Source organism: Clinocottus analis, unplaced genomic scaffold (genome assembly GCF_023055335.1).
Source record: "Clinocottus analis isolate CAN_PGR_092001 unplaced genomic scaffold, fCliAna1.0.p SCAF_6, whole genome shotgun sequence".
NCBI classification, from domain to species: domain Eukaryota; kingdom Metazoa; phylum Chordata; class Actinopteri; order Perciformes; family Cottidae; genus Clinocottus; species Clinocottus analis.
Window position 1 is genome coordinate 11,373,930 of NW_027176218.1, and position 19,162 is coordinate 11,393,091.

The 19,162-nt window shown below is 40.7% G+C and overlaps 1 protein-coding gene across 1 annotated transcript in view; it reads left to right on the plus strand.

The window, feature by feature from the left end:
* sema3d (sema domain, immunoglobulin domain (Ig), short basic domain, secreted, (semaphorin) 3D) overlaps positions 1–14,876 on the plus strand; it is a 28,219-nt gene extending 13,343 nt beyond the window's left edge. Inside the window, 15 exon segments of the mRNA XM_068602283.1 lie at positions 12–131; positions 235–328; positions 1,421–1,549; positions 3,203–3,339; positions 4,899–5,013; positions 5,147–5,216; positions 5,305–5,449; positions 5,950–6,172; positions 6,515–6,603; positions 6,905–6,946; positions 7,671–7,828; positions 8,823–8,887; positions 9,094–9,233; positions 13,949–14,376; positions 14,378–14,876. Of these exon segments, the coding sequence (XP_068458384.1) occupies positions 12–131; positions 235–328; positions 1,421–1,549; positions 3,203–3,339; positions 4,899–5,013; positions 5,147–5,216; positions 5,305–5,449; positions 5,950–6,172; positions 6,515–6,603; positions 6,905–6,946; positions 7,671–7,828; positions 8,823–8,887; positions 9,094–9,233; positions 13,949–14,376; positions 14,378–14,405 (1,983 nt within the window). The 3' untranslated portion in view covers positions 14,406–14,876.
* The last annotated feature ends 4,286 nt before the right edge of the window (positions 14,877–19,162 follow it).

Below are 19,162 nucleotides of genomic sequence, written 5' to 3' on the forward strand. Positions count from 1 at the left end.
GCATGTCGTAGTTGGAGTGTGCTAACTTTGTAAGGGTCCTCCACAACTACAACCGGACACATCTCTATGCCTGTGGGACGGGATCCTTCCACCCCAACTGTGCTTTCATTGAAGTCACTGGCCACAGAGAGGTACAGTAGACATGAGTGCATCTCAGCCAGATAGCTGGCACAAGTTCAGGAGTTGCATTTAACTTTTTGAAAGTTTAACGTTACAATCATAATCGTCTCTCAGGATGGTGTGTTCCAACTGCTGTCTAGCACAGTGGAGTCTGGCAGGTTGAAATGTCCTTTTGATCCCCTGCAGCCATTCACCTCAGTCCTCACAGGTAATCACAAATCATCACAAAACACTCTGGCAGTCCTCTGCTTGCCTTAATTTTTTGTGCACCAGAATTGTATTGCTGCACAGCACTATTTACCCAGGAATTAATTATGTTTTTCCTCAAGTCTCCACTCAGTTGTTTGAGTACATAAAAAAAAAAATGAAAGCATGCAAAAAAAAATGAAATGTTCTTCAGTCTGTGTTTTTGTATATTGTGTTTATTGTAATAAGCCCATGGAACAGCGGCGGACTGGGAAAAAAAAGTAATATTGTGTCACTCGCTCGCAGAGCAAGGCGTTTTTTAGCGTCCCCTTGAACTGGGCTGCACAGAAAGAATGCACTTTTTAAAAATAAAAAAAGGACCGGAAACATCCGTCTGAGCCTCTTAAGCCTAGTTCATGCTTCGCCGTCACGTCGACGCCGTACCTACGCCGTCGACGTGACGCCGTCGTTGAGCATTCAAAGTTCTGAGTCGAGGGACCGCGTTGCTCTGCAATTCACCGCCATGCCGTCGACCTGACGCAGAAGCATGAACAAGCCTTTACTCTTGACATGTGTCAAGAGGCTACGCGATATTGTGACCCCAAAAATGAAACTTAAATGTACATTTCAACTCTGGTGGAGTGCCGGTGATATAGAATAAAATCAAGGCAGAATGTCCTAAAATGGCCAAAAAGTTCTGGAAACCTGCAAGCAACATCCAAACCATGAGTGTGACTACAGATTGCGAGTAGTATAAAACTCAGTCAGTGATTGGTTGACTTTTGGTTTTGGGTAAATTTAAAGTATTATGTAAAAGCACAGAATGTAGTCGGGTCTCCGATGTCAGAGGGAGCGCCGCTTGGTGATTGTGGTGGGCCGGCCCCAATCCCGTCGGCCTACCGGGGATTTCCTCGTTATCCCCTATGGCCAGTCCGCCTCTGCCATGGAAGGGTAAAAGCTAAATAGTAATGTAAATCATGAAATGGTTATGTTGCACATGTTGAATGACTATTTTACTTGTAATTATATGTATACAAATGGTCTCCATGTACTGATTTATTATCTGCATATTTGAAAGTAAATATGGATTAACCTGTATCTGTAATTGTTCCAGATCAGTACCTTTATGCGGGCACATCATCAGATTTCCTGGGCAAGGACACGACGTTCACACGCTCCCTTGGCCCTCCACCTGACCAGCACTACATACGCACAGACATGTCTGAAGAATACTGGATCAATGGTACACACATGGTTGAACATATCCATATTAGCACGCTGTTATATTATATGAGCTCTCAAACCGTATTATTGCTTTTTTTTCCAAACTTCCAGGCTCTCTACTGATACAAAGAGCCTCTCTGTGCCTTCAAGATGGTTATTGACATTCCAGTGTGGAGGAAACAGCCCACTTATTCATTTAGCTGGAACTTTTATATGAATGCCATAGCTGAACGGGGACCACACCTACAGGGGAATTTACAGTGTGCCACAAAATTCACGTTCTTAGTTACACAACCACATAGCTGCATACACACACACACACACACACACACACATAGGCACACATCGTCGTCACTGAGGAGGGAGTCACCTCTCAATGTATACATCTCCAGTGTTTTACAGACACTGATGGGTTTTTGTGTATCAACTGTTGTCATTGCGATCTAAATCCTCTCTCTCTCTCGCTCTCGCTCGCTCTCTAAGTGTGTATATACGGCATGTGTTGGTGCGGGCATTAAAAAAAAAGAGCACATCTTGCAGTGCTGCTGTTCCTCTGAGCCTGTGAAACATCTTTCCAGGGCTGCAGGATGAACAATTACCTTCTGTCGAGTGTGTTCGCAGTCGTGCATTAAGCTGTTCCAGTTGGGGAATCACCCTCTGGTGGTTGGCTCTGCTTCAAGGGGTTGAGCTAATGTTGATGTAATGTCACTGCAACCCTAACTGTAAGCCTTTGGACTAGTTCCCGCCTGAATCAGGACACTGATGGCAACATGTTGTTGATCCTTTCCTTTCCCCACAGCATCACGTGCAGTATTTAATCATCCTTGTTTTTCTTGTCTTGTCATTTAAAGCCGCAATAATAAATACGAACGACCCTATGTAACATGAAACCTGTCCTAACTCTGTAGTTCCCCTCAGCTGTGTTATATTATCTTTCAGCTTCTTGTTTAAGTTTTACGACAACTTAACTTTTATTGTTCACTGCAAAACGCTTTAATCAACCTAATTATCAGAATTGTGATAAACCCACTGTGTAGTACCTGTCCAGCAAAGAGCTACACATTTTCCCCTTGTTGTTGGCAGAGACCAAGACACAGAGTTGTTATTGGCCTTATATTTATTTTGTGTTTCCAAAAACACAATTTTAAATAATGCTTATGTTGCTCTGTGTCTGCTCGATGTGTTAATGAACAACATATTACATTTTATAAGGTGGTAATATGTCAATGGTGTGTGCTTACAGCTTGGCCCGCTGCCCACAATCAACTACTTTTACTTGATAACTGTTTCAAATACTGAGGACGCATGATCAGGGTAGATATTTAAGCCTGGGTGTTTCAGTTCATGATGATCTCTATGCCACACTGCTGCTTAACAGATACTGCTAGACGGGCTGAAAAGTAAACACAACTGTTTTTAAACTAACCTAAATATCTTGGTCGTCACTGTTCTAGTCCATGTATCAAACTATACGACAAGTTGAGGGTTTGTTTGCAGCCCAAGCTTAAGCTTTGTAAATAGGTTTGATTTATTACAGTTTCTTTCTGTATATAGCAAGAGTGTAAATACACATGTGATAAGTGTAGTGTTAATGGCTACAGCTCATGGCAAATCCATTACATGACTGTTTTTAACACTCTCCCCTCTCTCTCTTTACTCTCTGTGTCTTCAGAGGCCAGGTTTATATCTGCTCATCCTATTGCTGACACCTACAATCCAGATGATGACAAGATATACTTCTTCTTCCGCGAGGTGTCGTGGGAAGGGAACAACAAGAGCATCCTGTCCCGAGTGGCTCGTGTGTGCCAGGTTAGTTATTACACGAGAGAGGTGTCGAAAGTGTGACGTTATACTGCAGGTAGACAGGTAGGGAGGAAAGAGGAAAACCCCAAGTAAATAAATTGAGCTTGGAAGACAGAGTAGGTGCAACACTGTGGGACTATAGAGAAATACAGTAGGAGTGCAAAACCTCTTACAGAGTGTAGGGGAGTCATAACATACAGCCCTCTGATCGGATAAGGATCTTTGAGTCAGCCTCTGCAAAAGTGTTTTATGTCCCTTAGGAGGAGGCTTTTGTTGTTTTGTAGTCATCTGAAAGAGTCTATCCTTGGCAGTAAATTGTGGTTTCATCCCCTTTGTGCTCTGCTGACAAAGCATCCCTATTGCTGCTGCCTACTGTGACACTGAGATCAATGTAGGTCTTTGCAGCGTTACTTTTTTCCCTTAATTGTTTGCATACATCGTTTATTTAGCAGATGCTTTTGTCCAAGGCAATTCATAGTAAGAGCATCCAGCCTTAACAGGAGTTAACAGTAACAATTTAAAGGTCTATGCTAGAAGAATTCATACCCAACAGGACCCAATACAAACGTTCTCTAGGTTCAATTCTTAGATGCTGCGAGACATTTTAGAATTGTATCAAGTTTCAGTACCCATTAAATTTGACGAAATGTCAAAACAACTGTAAGCTTGGATGGCACTGCACAGCTGACTGGAGGCGAATAGATTCATAATTGGGGACCTTTTGTATACTATACAGTGCACCATTAGTGATTCCAAATGGGACCAACCCACACAGCAGTTTGCTATTAGCATTCAGAGGCCTATTGCTACATTCTTGGAAAAAAGCTTTCAGCCTATTTATGACTTGGGAGTAAGCTGTAAAACAGACTAGAAGGAGATTCCTCTGGATTACAGGCCTTTATTTTTTCTTTCTGTCTCTTTTGTACATTGAATTTTCCGTTACTTTCATTATTTGTAAATGTGTTTTCCCCTGAATGTGAAAGGAGCGAAGGCACTTCGCGCTGAATCCTAACTTTATTTCTACGAGTTAGTACACTGGCCAACTTTAATTGGGAGGATTTCTTAAGTTTTCAATGCAATACAAAGAGGTGCACTTGAATGTTCTTACCATACCTTATTCAAAGGTTGCTACTTAAAACAGCAATTCATATGCTAAGATACAACATGCATTATCAGTCTACAGCCTCACTTGATTTTAGTACTCTCTTCAAACACGCTGCACTTCTCCTTTGATGTCTCTCCGTCGTCTCTCTTTATTTTCCTCTCTTTCAATTACTTCAGACTGTCATTACACTAACAACAAGGTCTCCTTTGTGCTGGTTAAATAAGCAGATACATACTAGAAGCATGTGGTTAGACTATTTATTTTCCAAATTAGTGCAGGAAATCTGAGTCGGGCTGCGGTGCTGTGTGTCGTCTCTGTGTTTAAATCCATTAGATAGATTACAGTGGGATTGTGGTTAAGTGCAAAGTGTGTATTTATTAATTATGGTTGTCCTTTGGTCATGTTGGACAGCTGCACCATGCTGCCTGGTTGTGCTACAGTGTATGTGGTTGTGTTTCAGAATGATGTGGGTGGGCTAAGGAGCCTGACCAATAAATGGACCACCTTTCTCAAAAGCCGACTTGTGTGTTCGATCCCTGGACCAGACGGAGTGGACACACACTTCGATGAGCTCCGTAAGCGATTTTGTGAATAAATGGTGACAATAAGGGCAAATAAACATAAAGTATTATCTTCCAGAGTCCACCTTCTAAGTTAAAGTTATATAAATAAATAAAAACTCCATGTTGGTTCCTCTCTTTCTTATAGAGGACATATTTCTGCTCCCTACCAGAGATGACAAAAACCCCAAAGTGTACGCAGTCTTCACCACCTCCAGGTAGGTGCAGAGTTTATCACACTATCATCAACACTCTCCTTGTCTTCTGTAGCCTTAACCCGGTCTGTTATTTCCTCTTTCCTCTCAGCTCAATTTTCCGTGGCTCCGCAGTGTGCGTGTACAGCATGGCGGACATAAGGGCTGTGTTTAATGGACCTTACGCACACAAGGAGGGGCCCGACCACCGATGGGTAGAATATGAGGGGAGGATACCGTATCCCCGTCCTGGAACGGTGCGTTGAAAGACAACCGACCTATATAGGATTCTTTTCACAAATTAGATAAATACAATCCAACTTTCATGCTAATTACAGAATAATAAACACAACCTAATTTAAAAGTGTTGGATTCAATGAATGCTGTAGGGTATGCATGCTGTCATCTGCACATGGCGTATGACCTCACCTTGCCTTCATAGAGATTACTTAACATGTTAATCAGATTCTTCTTTAATTTCATTGACAAAACATAATCATGGTTCAAGTGACCAGCTGTTTAAAAAAAAAAGTGTACTCAGAAGTGACAGATGTTCCAGATGTGCTTTGTGTCTCGCTGTTCTTCATTTGACCCCCAGAGGGAGACATGCACAATTACATTCTCAGACAGTCAACGAGTCTGTTAGCTGAAAAGAAATAAGGGAACAATAGTCTCAAACAATCATTCTGGAAGTTAATCATCTTACGAGTGTAAAACTTTTACAGAAGGTTAAACATTTCTTACTTTTGTCTTTTAGTGTCCAAGCAAGACATATGATCCAAGGATCAAGACCACTAAAGACTTTCCAGATGAGGTGGTCAGCTTCATTCGAATTCACCCTCTTATGTATCGCTCTGTCTACCCTCTGACTGGCCGACCTGTGTTTACACGCGTCCGGGTGGACTACACCCTGACTCAGATTGTGGTGGACAGAGTTTTGGCGGAGGATGGACAATATGAAGTCATGTTTCTGGGAACAGGTGAGCCACATACCCGCTCCTCTCACTTCTAAATTCTGCATATGACCACCAGAGGGCACTAGATCACTATGAATTGTCCTTGTCCTTGGCCTTAAACTGATTCTGCTGATGCTTTTGTGGTCTTGCAGTTGGAAAAAAACAATTAAAACATGCTTGGTTGCACTTCCAGTATCATGTGTCAGGTCACGTGTACATTTTTATCTCATTTGTATTGGATAAAAAACAATACAGTACTCATACCAGGCAGGTTTGCATTATACACTTCTGAATTAAAAATGAATGTTGTATATTTTGCTTGATTCATCCCGATCATTCTGCATCCTGTTTCTCTCTCTGTCATAGACGTCGGCTCAATTCTGAAGGTGGTGAGCATCACCCAGGACAATTGGTCAACGGAGGAGGTGGTTCTTGAAGAACTCCAAGTTTTCCAGGTTTGGTGTGCAACACAGCTGCACACATAAATACAGAAAAAGAAGAACACCCAATTTAATTCATGCCAAGCTTTTTGATATATGATGCCAACTGTTCTCCATCTGTCCTCGGTGGGACAGTTGACTCATTAGACACACTGAAATATAAATCGTGCCTCTGTTGCAAACTGCAACACTGATGGATTCATTCAGAGCTAGTAATCGACAAACTTATCTGTTGTTTTTACTAAAAAGTGCTCCAGCAATGTATATTTATTTGGGCGTCAAAGCTGGTGACGCTTGTTTGTTTGACTTTTTGCAGATTCCCACTCCCATCCTCAGCATGGAGATGTCTTCTAAACAGGTTTGACTTCCTTCTCATCCACTTAATTCCTACACTTTTTCTCTGTCTTCATTCATGCCACATGCATTCAGTTTGTGCCTGATGTGACACAATACATACTTTTTTTAATCCCCAATCCATTAATCTGTTTTTTTTCTCTCTCTTTCTTTAGCCTTCCCCATTTTATTGTAGCTCTCTCTCCCCCTTCTGCCTCATTATCTTAGGGTCAGGGGTGTCAGTAGACACTTCAACCCCAATCATTGCCTCCATTAATCTCCAGCAGGGTCTGACCTGTGCGTGTGTCTGTATGTGCACGCTCGCTTGTCTTTTTCAGAGGTTGTTTGGAAGTTCTGTTCAGGAATCTCCTTAACTTCAGACGAGTCAGAGCAGATCCCTTGAGTCAAATTTGTACAAATTCTTCACATTCAGAAATCCTTAAATCTCTGTGGTCTGTTTTATGTGCCTCTTTAAGGTTATGAGTGTCATTATTATAAAGCCTTGACCCCAGTTATTCTTGAGCTTAATTTACAGTACCTTGGGGAAATGATGATATATGAAGAGCATATGTGAAACAAATCTTTCCTTTATTTTTGCAGCTTCATGGACTGCTTCTGTTGCCGCACTGTCTTTCAGTATTTTTTATTTCCTCTGACCAAAGGAATTCCCTTTGTGTAAAATACATTTGAACTTGATATTGCTCTGTATGTTTGTCCTAAAGCAGTGTGTGATGTGTGTTTATCTATAGCAACAGGTTTACGTGGTTTCGAGTGAAGGGCTAGCCCAGGTTTCACTGAGTAGATGTCAACTGTATGGCCAGGCCTGTGCCGAATGCTGCCTGGCACGAGACCCCTACTGCGCCTGGGACGGACACACATGCTCACAATACATCCCTGCTTCCAAGAGGTATCGACACGGCTTCACAGCATCCATTTTAAATGTATTTCCTCTCACACGTGCAGAGCTGTTGCTCATTCATTTTAGAAATATTTTTGATGTGGCATAGCATGATTTACAGCGATAAATTAGAAAATGTGTGTGTGTATTCAAAGAAAGACCTGGTGTGTGTGTGTGTGTGTGTGTGTGTGTGTGTGTGTGTGTGTGTGTGTGTGTGTGTGTGTGTGTGTGTGTTGGCTCTTTATTCTGGGAGTGCTGGAGTTCACAGTTCTGACTACATATGTTTTCTATTTTGGTTCTCCTCACCTCTTCAGACTTTTTTCCACATCAGGGTATTAGTCCAATGAGGCACATTGATTAGAGAGATGCTGTTCCTCAGCTGATTAACGCTACTGTTATTCAACTCTTCTTGAGTGAGTCCTGGTGCTGCAATGCACGTGTGTGTGCCTACTGCTTGTGTGTCAGTCCTTTTTGTTTGTGTGCTTGCTTGCACGAATCGAGGCTCTACAGAATCAATACCCTACAGTTTGAGGTCACACTGCCATATTACTTGCCAGTGGGGATGCTGTTATGGTTTGTGAAACAGTGGAGGCCAGCGTTCAGTCTCCAGGGCTCTTTGAAAGCTGATCTCCACAGTGTCAGTAAGTGTAGGCTACAGATGTCCAAGTGAAAAAAACTGACAAGAGGTGAATGAAAAAAAACAACTGAAGGAGCCCAAATGAGCATAACCAAAGTAGAGATCAAATAATTGTTTCACTTTTTAATGTGAAAAAACTAAACAATCTGCAGTTTCTCTTGTTTTGGGCATTTTGAGAAAGAACAACGTTCCTGCACTTAAAGATAATGGCCTGTGGTTGTAGAACATTTCCGTAAATAAACCGATTTTCATGGCTAGATCACAGGTTTTACAGGTGTCAACCAGAGAAAAACACTGAGAGTCATCAGTAATGACTCATTAAAGCAACTTCTTCACAACAGCATCCTTATTGTGTCTTTTCTTCAGGCGAGCCAGAAGACAGGACATCAAGCATGGGGACCCCGCCAGTCAATGCTGGGACACAGAGGACAGTACGTATACCTTAGTCTCTTAAGAAGTTTAGCTTTTATCCTTCTTTGTAAGAAAGTAGGTTTTTTTTCTTTACAAGTTATAAACACTCATCCAGTGAACAGATAAAAGATTCACTCAACCAGTCGCGAGAGGAAACCTGCATGAGGAACCTTTTTTAGAACCAAAGAATATGCTCTTGGATTGATAACAGTAGTGTTTTCTTTAGGTCTTGTTGGAGGACGGGTGGAGGAGAGGGTCCTCTATGGGGTGCAGAGCAACTCCACCTTCCTCGAGTGTATCCCCAAATCTCAACAGGCTCAGATCCGGTGGTACATACAGAGACTTGGATCCGAACGCAGGGAGGAGGTCAGAGTGCACTCGTCGACACGTGTGTACACACACCGCCCGAACATAAATAAAGGTTACAGGGCCAAAGGCCGACGTTTGTCACTGCAACGTCTGTCATTTCTTTACAATAAGTACTTCAAAGCATCCAAAAACATACATTTTGCTGCATGAAGATAAAGCAGTGCTTGGACCTAGAGGAGACTGTCCACAGCTTATACTGTATAGACAGTACATTGAATACCCAGAAGTCCCATCCTTTGTGGAATTATAGGGAATAAGGAAGTCGTCCAGGGTTTCACTATGTCCTTTAATAGAGTCATTATTGATGTTCATGAGTGTCCAGGGCTTTTTGAAGTTCTCTTTTATCCTTTTGAGGAAGTTGAGGAATGACTTAAACCAGACCCACCTGAGTGGATGGGACATTATCTATCCCTGTGAAGAATGATAATTGCCTCCTAGATTTCACCTTTTCCATTGCATTTAATCATTTGGTCCACTACAGGTTCAGGGGAGACTATATTCTTTAGATTGCATTCTGGACAGACAACGGAGGGGTGAATCAGAAAACAAATTCTGCTCTCTCAAGCTCTAACCATACTGACTTTACACAAAGCATTACTAGTAATACAAAATGTAATACCACTTTAGTTTATTACTGATGTGCTAGATGGTGAAAGAGGGCAGAAAATGACTATTTAGGGGATATTTGAAGCTGAATTTCCAGCTGTTGCAACATGGTGCATAATTAGTGTTTATTTTCAAAACCATGAAACAAATTTATGTTATTTCATTGCATTGGATCAAAGTCACTTTACAACTCAGATCCTGGGAGACTGAGCTGGACAGCAAAGGGCATAGAGGGACAGAGTGTTTGTATTTGAGGTGTGGAAAGGAACTCATTGATGATGACACCCATCTCCTGAATGAGACAAGAGAGACCTGCTTACTCAGCACCTGAGAGCCCTCCCCTCCCCTATCCAAACATCCAAACCTTCCTCCACCCACTGCGAGTGGCCTGCTTACCACTCAAGCTATTCACTCCTCCTCTCTCTCCCCACTTCCCACTACACTTATTTACTCCCACGAGTGGCCCCATGTCCTCTCTCTTAGGGGTTAATGTAAACAAACTGACAGGTGCAGAGGCCACTAAAGACCCATGTGTTCTCTCCTTTATAGGCATGCACAGCAGAAAGCCCAGAATTGCCCTTTGTGTGTGTGTGTGTGTGTGTGTGTGTGTGTGTGTGTGTGTGTGTGTGTGTCTTTATGATCCTGTACAGCAGAAATGATAACAGAGCGCTCCCTAGGGACAGCCATGTGTTTTGGGGTAATGGGGCACAATGGGGTGTTTTCTTTGTTTGTGTATCCAGACATGCAATGATATGTGACCTATTGTACTCTAGACAAAGTGACGAAGGAATGAATGCAGGGGTCCTTCCTCCCTCAGGATTGTCATGTGATAGACACAGCAGCCATAAAAATACAGCAGAATGTACAGAATCTGTTTGATCAACAGCAAGTTCACTGGTATTTATTATGGCAAAACTTCCATGAGGTTTGTTTGGCTGTCTGCTCATGAATTTATTTTAAACACAATATCTCAACGTCTTCTCTGCCAATGAAAAAGTAAAAAGAGAGCCATCATCTGAAATATCTGGCAGCCCAATAAAATGTTTTGGGTTTCACAATATTTCTGAATAATGATTGCAGACTGGGCTTGAGAGCAAAGTTTGTCTTTACCCAAATGTGTCATAATGACCAACGTTCAAATTCATTATAATATATAATTAGGAAAATGCTGCTTTGGTGCTTGAGTAATGTTCTGATGATGACTGAAAACCTTAAGAAACCAGACGATTCATTAAAATAAATAAAATGAAAAACTATTTAAATATCACACACAGCTTTATTTTACAGCTTCGCATCATTAAATACATAAATAAATGTATTTCTTTGGCAGAACAGTCAGTGAACATCTCAAATGTTTGCAGACACAGAATATGAAGGACAAAAGGAAACATGGCTGAATGATGCATTCTTTCTACTAATTTAATTAACATTTCAGATTACAAACATGGCTTTCAAACTGAATAGGAAAAAACAAGAAATAATTAACTTAATTGATGTAATGGAGAGAAATATTTTTTTAACCCGGACTTTGAGTTTATTGCTTGACTATATTTTCACTCTCTATTTCCCTCACAGGCAACACCTCTTGAGACAAATATGTCTCGCTAGTTAGTTTTCACTAAGTTTTGCTTCTTTCTCATGAGTTCATATTTATGATTAAGGACTTTAGTGATTGCTTTCTTTGCTGAACTCTAGCGATGTTACTGACAGTCAAAACAAAGAAAACCACAGCCAGCTGAAGGTCAAAGAAACACTCTCTGTGTACTTTTCCAGGTGATGGCAGAGATAGTTGTGTGTCTCAGTTTAAACTATGTAGGTTTTTATTAATGTTATTTCTGAGCCGTTTTAGTTTGAAGATATTCAAATATCTTTCTTGTCATTGATGGTATTTCCTCATCTGTGTACATACCATTATCTGACTTCCACATGTTTTTGTCGTTTCTTTTGTCCCTGTCGTCATGGTTAATCTTGTGTTTCCCGGTAGCTATGTCAAAAAAAACAACTGAAGGTCAGATTTGACTGGCAAGAATATTAAAACAACTCCCATATTAAATCAAAACATCCAACCTTCATCACTATTGCCAAAGAAAATTCTAATTTTAAGATAAAGTCTACAAGAGTGGCCCTTACAGATGCCGATGGCGTTGTGTGGCTCCCTTCATATAGGGCAAGGTAGTACCTGCTCTCACAGCTGGACATGTGGTGTTGAAGCAGGTGATTTCTGAAAAGTCTGGCTCATGTCAACTTCTCACTCGCTGGGCTTTTCTTCCTTCTCTGTTTCCGTCTGTCTGTCATTCCTCATCCTCTTCTGTCCCTCAACATCCCTCATCAGTCCCACCTTAATCTCTCATCACATTCTGCCGTCATGCTCCTTACTCTGTCCACTGTGGTTTCTTGTGCTTTTCGTGTTGTCTCAATATTTTCCCACAGGGACTTCCCGTCTCTGTTTCCCTCCACACTTTCTGTCTCTTGATGGTTTGGGATAAAGGCGTCCCTGACCAGCTGCTCACAGCACCTGCAGCCCACCCCCAACACATATTCTCATCATACACAAACTCCCTCCTCTTATCCCCTCATATGAAGTCAACTATTGAAGACTTGAGCTCGAAGAAATTCCTCTGACTTTCTCACAGCATGTCTGTGTGCACGTCTGTTAGTGCCTGTTTGTGTATTCACCTCCTGGAGCCTGGAATGCAAAACCTATTAGAAAACTTGCAATAAGAAAAGCATGGACAATGTCAAATGTTATCCTCCGGCATCTACATTAAAACAAAACAAAGCCTTAGGACGTACTTAAACTGGCATTAAGTTGAAAGCTTAAGCTTTTAATACACATACCCACACCAGTGATTCATGTAATCATTAAAAGCTGTGTTTCCTTGCATGCGCGCTTGTTTGCACATGCAAATATGCATGTAAGTGTTCCTACAAACACTTGCACAAGAACTCTGTGCAAAACACTTAACAATTGCATTGATATTCCTTGCAGGATAGTTGCAGTTAAAACACACACACACACACACACACACACACACACAAATAAAGACAGCCTATCTGGGTGAATTTATATGTCTGGCACTTGCCTTTAGTCACAGATGTCTTGATTGTAGATCGGGGGGGCAACAGTGATGTTGCATATGTGAGATTTTACGTTGTTATCCCATGTGTTTTTTCAAGATGGTCAAGTGTGTCAGGAAATGAGAATGTGATGGGAGTCAGACTAGTAAGTCAAGGTCCAAAGAGCCTCTAAGGTCTGCGGGTCTGTCTATGGCTGGACAACACATCATCAGTGTCAGACCTGGAAACCACCACAGAGCCAGAGTGAGAAAGATAAACAGGAAAATATTCATTGTTTTCTACATGCACTTACACCTCTGGGGGGGTCAGAGCAGGGCTGTGGGATATTTGCTTTTGACACACACACACACACACACACACACACACACACACACACACACACACACACACACACACACACACACACACACACACACACACACACTCTGTCCTGCACACCCATTCTCTGTCTTCTGACCACAGCTGTGTTGTGTTAGGCCCTGACAGCATGCCACCTGATAAATCATGGTGGATGCTAAATAAAAAGAGCAGACTACCTTACACTTTAACGACAAGCACAATCAACCACACACACACACACACCATTTATTTTGCTGAATACCTTCTTTAGCCTTTACATACTGCTTACACTCATCATGCATCTAAAGATCTTTCCACACCGCATAAAGACCCCTGCATCCCCCCTCTTACTCCCACCCACACTGTGAGTGACACTCACCACACCCAATTCAATACGTTTCCTGTTTCAGGGCCATTACCAAGTCTAACACACCTTGGAAACAAATCAGGAACATGTATGTGTGTAAACAGGGTGGCATGTATCAAGCTGGCATTTTGTAATGTGCAATTATTCTGATTGACTGTTTGTCGGAATTTCTTGTTTTATAGTGAAACTTTGAATCTTGTTTCATTGAAGCAATACAGAAGTTCACATCATGTGTTTTATTGTGTACTAAACAATGGCAGCTGTAGTCACATGACCGTATTCTTTGTGACGAAGCTTTGACACGTCTCTTTTTGTCTCACAGGTCAGGCTGGATGATCGTGTCATGCACACAGAACGAGGTCTCCTGATTCGCTCCCTCCAAGCCTCTGATGCTGGTGTGTATATCTGTGTTGCTCAAGAGCACACACACTTCACCCACACTCTCCTCCGTCTGATGCTGCAACTTGTGACACATGGACAACTGGATGGGAAGCCTAAGCCCATTAAAGACCCCGAGGTGGAGCCACGGCACAGCGTGGAGTCCCGCCAGCGTTATAAAGACTACCTGAGAGTGATGAGCGCTCCTTTTGTCTCTCTGGAGGAGTACTGCGATTCACTGTGGCTGGAGAAGAGGCCGACAAGGGCGCGAGGACGAGGCTTAGGAGCTGGCAAATGGAAACACATGCAGGAAATGAAGAAGAGCCGAAACAGGAGACAACACAGAGAGAGGGAGAAAGAGTGGGGAAAACAGGAGCGTGGCGAGAACAGCCAAGCAGTGAGGGATGTGGTAAAAAAAACATTAAGGGTCAGTTAGTTATCTCTCTATATTCAGCGGTTGGATGAAGAAGCAGAATGTGACACAGAACTGCACAATTGCAATCAATCTATGAGCAATGTAGCTCATGTTACTCAGAGGTAATGAAATACAAACTCTCAATAGTGTAGAACGACGGTTAATAGAGGTTATCATTTGATAGTATTGACATAAATATTTGAATTTGGGAAATTGGGAAAAGATACAAAAAATAAGTAGTTTGCTTGTGGTGATGACAATGCATTCATGTTGAATGACTGTAAATATTTATATATCATGTACAGGAGATACAGCATGCTCAATTTAGTCGTATTTCTGATCCATATAACTGTAATCCTAACCATGTATAGTGTTTGGGCTAACAAAATGACATATTTTTGTACAAATGCTTCACTCCTATACTGTAAGTTCAAAATATATTTTCATAATTGCTGATTTTGAAAGTTATTTAAATAAACGTGTCTTGGAGCCTGAATGGCTTTTCTTTCAGTGTGTGAATCAATAAACAGTACATAAAAACTATTACTGCAATATAGCAGCTACAGGCAATCTCAAGCAAACGGCAGACACAGTTGAGGGTATGAGCTAGTTCAGCGAAGACTCTCCTGATATAGCAACACAAGTCCCAGTTCACTGTATGCAGATGTCAGAATGATTCAGGACCAGCTACTCTCTTGTGTGTGTGTGTGTGTGTGTGAGGGGGGGGGGGGGGTAAAAGGAGAAACCATGCAAAATATGAAAGTTTTTCCTCAAACTAAGCAATTTACAGATTTCCTAAAATAAATTGATGAAGCTTTAAAGGCATCAACATCACTTTCGTGATTGTGAAAAGCAAGCATTATGCAACCCCATGTGTCTGACCAGAATAGCACTTTTTGACTTATTATAATGTAGATGAAATTGTACACAGTTTGTAAATACAATGCTGACAACAGCATAACAAAGATGTATTTGTGAAAGACATTAGTCATGGGACTCCTTTGTTTTAATAGACTTATTTAATGTTGCTGAAGCTCCTAAAATACTCCAAATAGTCAATCACCAGATATAAATGTTTCCCATAGGCCAACTCAGGGATGGCGCTGCATTGTAATGGCTAAATATTCTAATTTAATAGGTCATATATTACATCCAATATATTAATATAAGAATATTCTTATATGCAAGAATAGGCTTACCGTTTTCAAAATGTAAGGCAGTAATGTCTACTCCCCTATACAACTATAACTCTCTGTGTTTAAACATGCGGCATGCTGCTTATTTCATTGAGCTTACTTTACTTGCCATTTATATACAATGCAGAAAGGAACAGCATTCAAGTCCCCATTATGTAGTTTTCCATAGTGATTTCTCCACGTTTCTCTTAACAAAAGACAATGAATATTTTAAGCACTTCCTCTTTGTCTATAGTTTATTTATCAGTCAGCTGCAAAGAACAAACTACATCTCCCTAAAAAGGGAAACAGCAAAGGGACACTAGGAAAGGACTGGTCTCAGACGTTAACACAGCGTTACTCCGGAATTATAAAACAAATGCTTAAACCACTTTTATTTAATATAGAAATAATGCAGTCATCTTTAGGATGAAAAAAAGCTGTGCTGTTTGCATTCTTCTAGTCCTGCAACTCAGTAATGTATCCTTTCACCCCTCACTTGCAATGCTATGAACTACTTAGTGCACTGAGGTCGGAGAGTGAAAAAAATAGCAAAGTGGAAAAACAAAGCATTCCAGAAAAATATTCCAAAATGAGAAGTTTGAGAGGTAATGAAATTTTGATAGATGGAGGAATGGTATGAGAGGCATGCGAGTGAAGTAGCTTGACCTTTACATTTGGTTGGAGAAGAAGCAATGAGTGAAGATGACTGCTTGCGATAGACAGGCAGACAGAGGCAGCGGGGTCAACGAAGGAACCAGCATTCAGTATGGAAGCCCGTACAGGACTTAATTCAAATTATTACGTAAACTTGAAAACGAAAAATTAATTCCACAGTGGCATTATACTTTTCCACATGTGTTGTTTGAATTTAAAACAAAATGCAATCATCCAAATTCTCAAATTCCTGTACTTGCATATTGAGCATATTAAAATGAAAATGGAAAAGCTGTTGACATTTCATTTTCAAAGTAATATCCCCTGTAATGTGGACACTTCAAATGTTAGCTCAAATTGAAAATTAAAATGCAATATGAGCTAGAAAGGTGCACTTATTAGATTGCATATCTCTGCTATGTGTGTCTGCAACAACCACGGCTGTATTGTGTGACAACAAATGTTGTAAAGTGTTGTCAAACATGCCTTATTCAAACTCAAAAACAAGCAGAAATGTAAGTCGTTTGTATTACTTAAAGTATATTCTTACATACAAGAATATGTGTGATATATAAGAATATACTTACCTTCTTTAAAGTATAAGGCTGTAATAAGTAATTGTAGACTAAGTTTTTACTTTTACTTTAAAGATAAACTCACCAAGCTGTCCGTCTGCTTGGTGGTTGAGTGGCAGCGAGGTACAGCAGTGTGTGCACTGCGGTTCATTTAGTGGTTAGCCCAAAACACCATCCAAAACAACATCAGTGTGCAAACTCTGGCATATAGACAGTGCATGGTCTCTGGCCGCTGAGTAGCAGCTGGAGGCCACCGCTGCACTGAACTGTGTTATCACGAGTGGCCCCTAGTGGCCGGGGGCTAGTCAAGAGTGGTGAGTGAGGAATAAGCAGGCCGTCAATGTACTGGAGCATGCAGCCAAAACTGGGCACTCATAATATTTAGCAGTTAGCTATATATAGGCGAAACAACACCCCGAGTCTGTTACATTTACACTTACATGTCACCACCCTCTTTTAGTTTAACAGTTAAAAGTTAAAAAGTTAAAATGCAAGCGGACAAACCTCTCTGCATGTGGTCAACTAGGAGGTCACTACCTCGCTTGCTCGCTTGTCATGGAGGAAACAATTGTATCCTGTCACTTCAGACATCTAAGGCAACAGCCTATCTCAATATTGTTAGTCTCCAGATCAGACTGAGGTTGATGTCCTTGCATGAATATTGCATCTTTTGGGTATAATGGGTTGATGACATGTCAATTTCACTTATGTTTATTTCACAATTACGCTAGACAATTACATATTTAATAATTAATTTTCTCATCAAATAATCCTACAAAAGAAGCAACAAAAAAAGATGTGTAAATGATTTAAAGGGAGTACTACGCTATTAGCAGACATGCAACTCCATTTAGGACTCTCTCTTCATGAGACAAAGTTTAAGGAAGCTTACTGTCCTCTGCTCTTCATCTGTGCAAAACCCAAACTCACAGAAAACAACACTTGTGGTCAGGCATTAATCTTTCCATCTTGGTTCTTATTGTGTATGAAAATTTGAACACCTAACATGGAGTGCAGCTCAAAGCTTCCTTAAGCTTTCAGAAGCACGTGCCGTTCGACACGTTTCTACATTAAAGCTTCACTCAACATGACCGTAAACAAATATTAACCGCCTCCCACCCATTGGATGAGTTAGTAGCGGCATCCCAACAAGATCTGTGTCAGAATCTGAGTTTGAACACAAAGTTGAAAGCTGACATTTTGTTTCAGCACCATGGCCAGCACTGGCCTTTTTTAAGGCAGCCTTCTAAGCTGGCTTGTATGTATTGTTACATACAATGTATGTTACACGGAAAACATCTCCTTGAAACAGTTGGATGTATTTAAGTTTTTCACCCAAAAGTATATTTACATTCTAAAATTAAACATATCATGATAACATAATTTAACGAATGAATGGACTTCTGTCGACATTACAGTAGCAGTTAGCTCAGTTATAAGGAAAACTGTGCTCGAGAAATTGTAATCAAAATTGTCATATTTTATACTTAGAGTGAGGTAAAACATTGAAATGTTATTTGAGTGCATATATATATATATATATATATATATATATATATATATATATATATATATATATATATATATATATATATATATATATATATATATATATAAACAGTAAATGCTGAAATTTGCAGAATTAAGTTTTTATTTTAAGTTTAATGTGATAATTAGGTCCGCTATGGGCTTCTATAATTCAGGAAAAGAAGATTTTAAAAGGGAAATGCTTTATTTGATGTGATTGATGTAATGAGCTGTCTGCTTAGGACCCCTGTAGTGGCCTTACAGGATACACAGACAAAGGCATACTCCTTTTTTCCCAGTCTGTGTCCAGTGACCCACGTGTGTATTGGACTGGCATCTTCCCAGTGGGTGGCTCCGGTTGGACTGGCATTGGAGTCTCTCTAATTGACTGATATCATCTGGGTCTCAATGGCTTCTTAAATCAAAACAAAACATATTCTGTCTCTTTTGAATCAAAGAGTTTCAAGATAAACTCAAACTGCAATATATGCCTCAAAAACAACTATCACAAGTGTCACAGCCCGGCGTTAATTGCCACAGACAAACAGAAGGCAATATCCGTTGACCTGAATCTGTGATTCTGTCTGTTTCCATCATCCTGCCACCAGTGAGCACATACTTATCTCAGTTTATGCAAGTGTGCCCAGGTGCAAGAATGAAAAGCTGAGGTGTTTTCCAATAAACACTGTCCGAGAGGAAATGTCAACGGGACCATGTCAGAATAAAGATATCAAACACCATAACAGGACATGAGGGAAAGAAAAAGGAGTAAAAAGCGGAATTGAGATGTCAAACCACAGAGGTGTTCC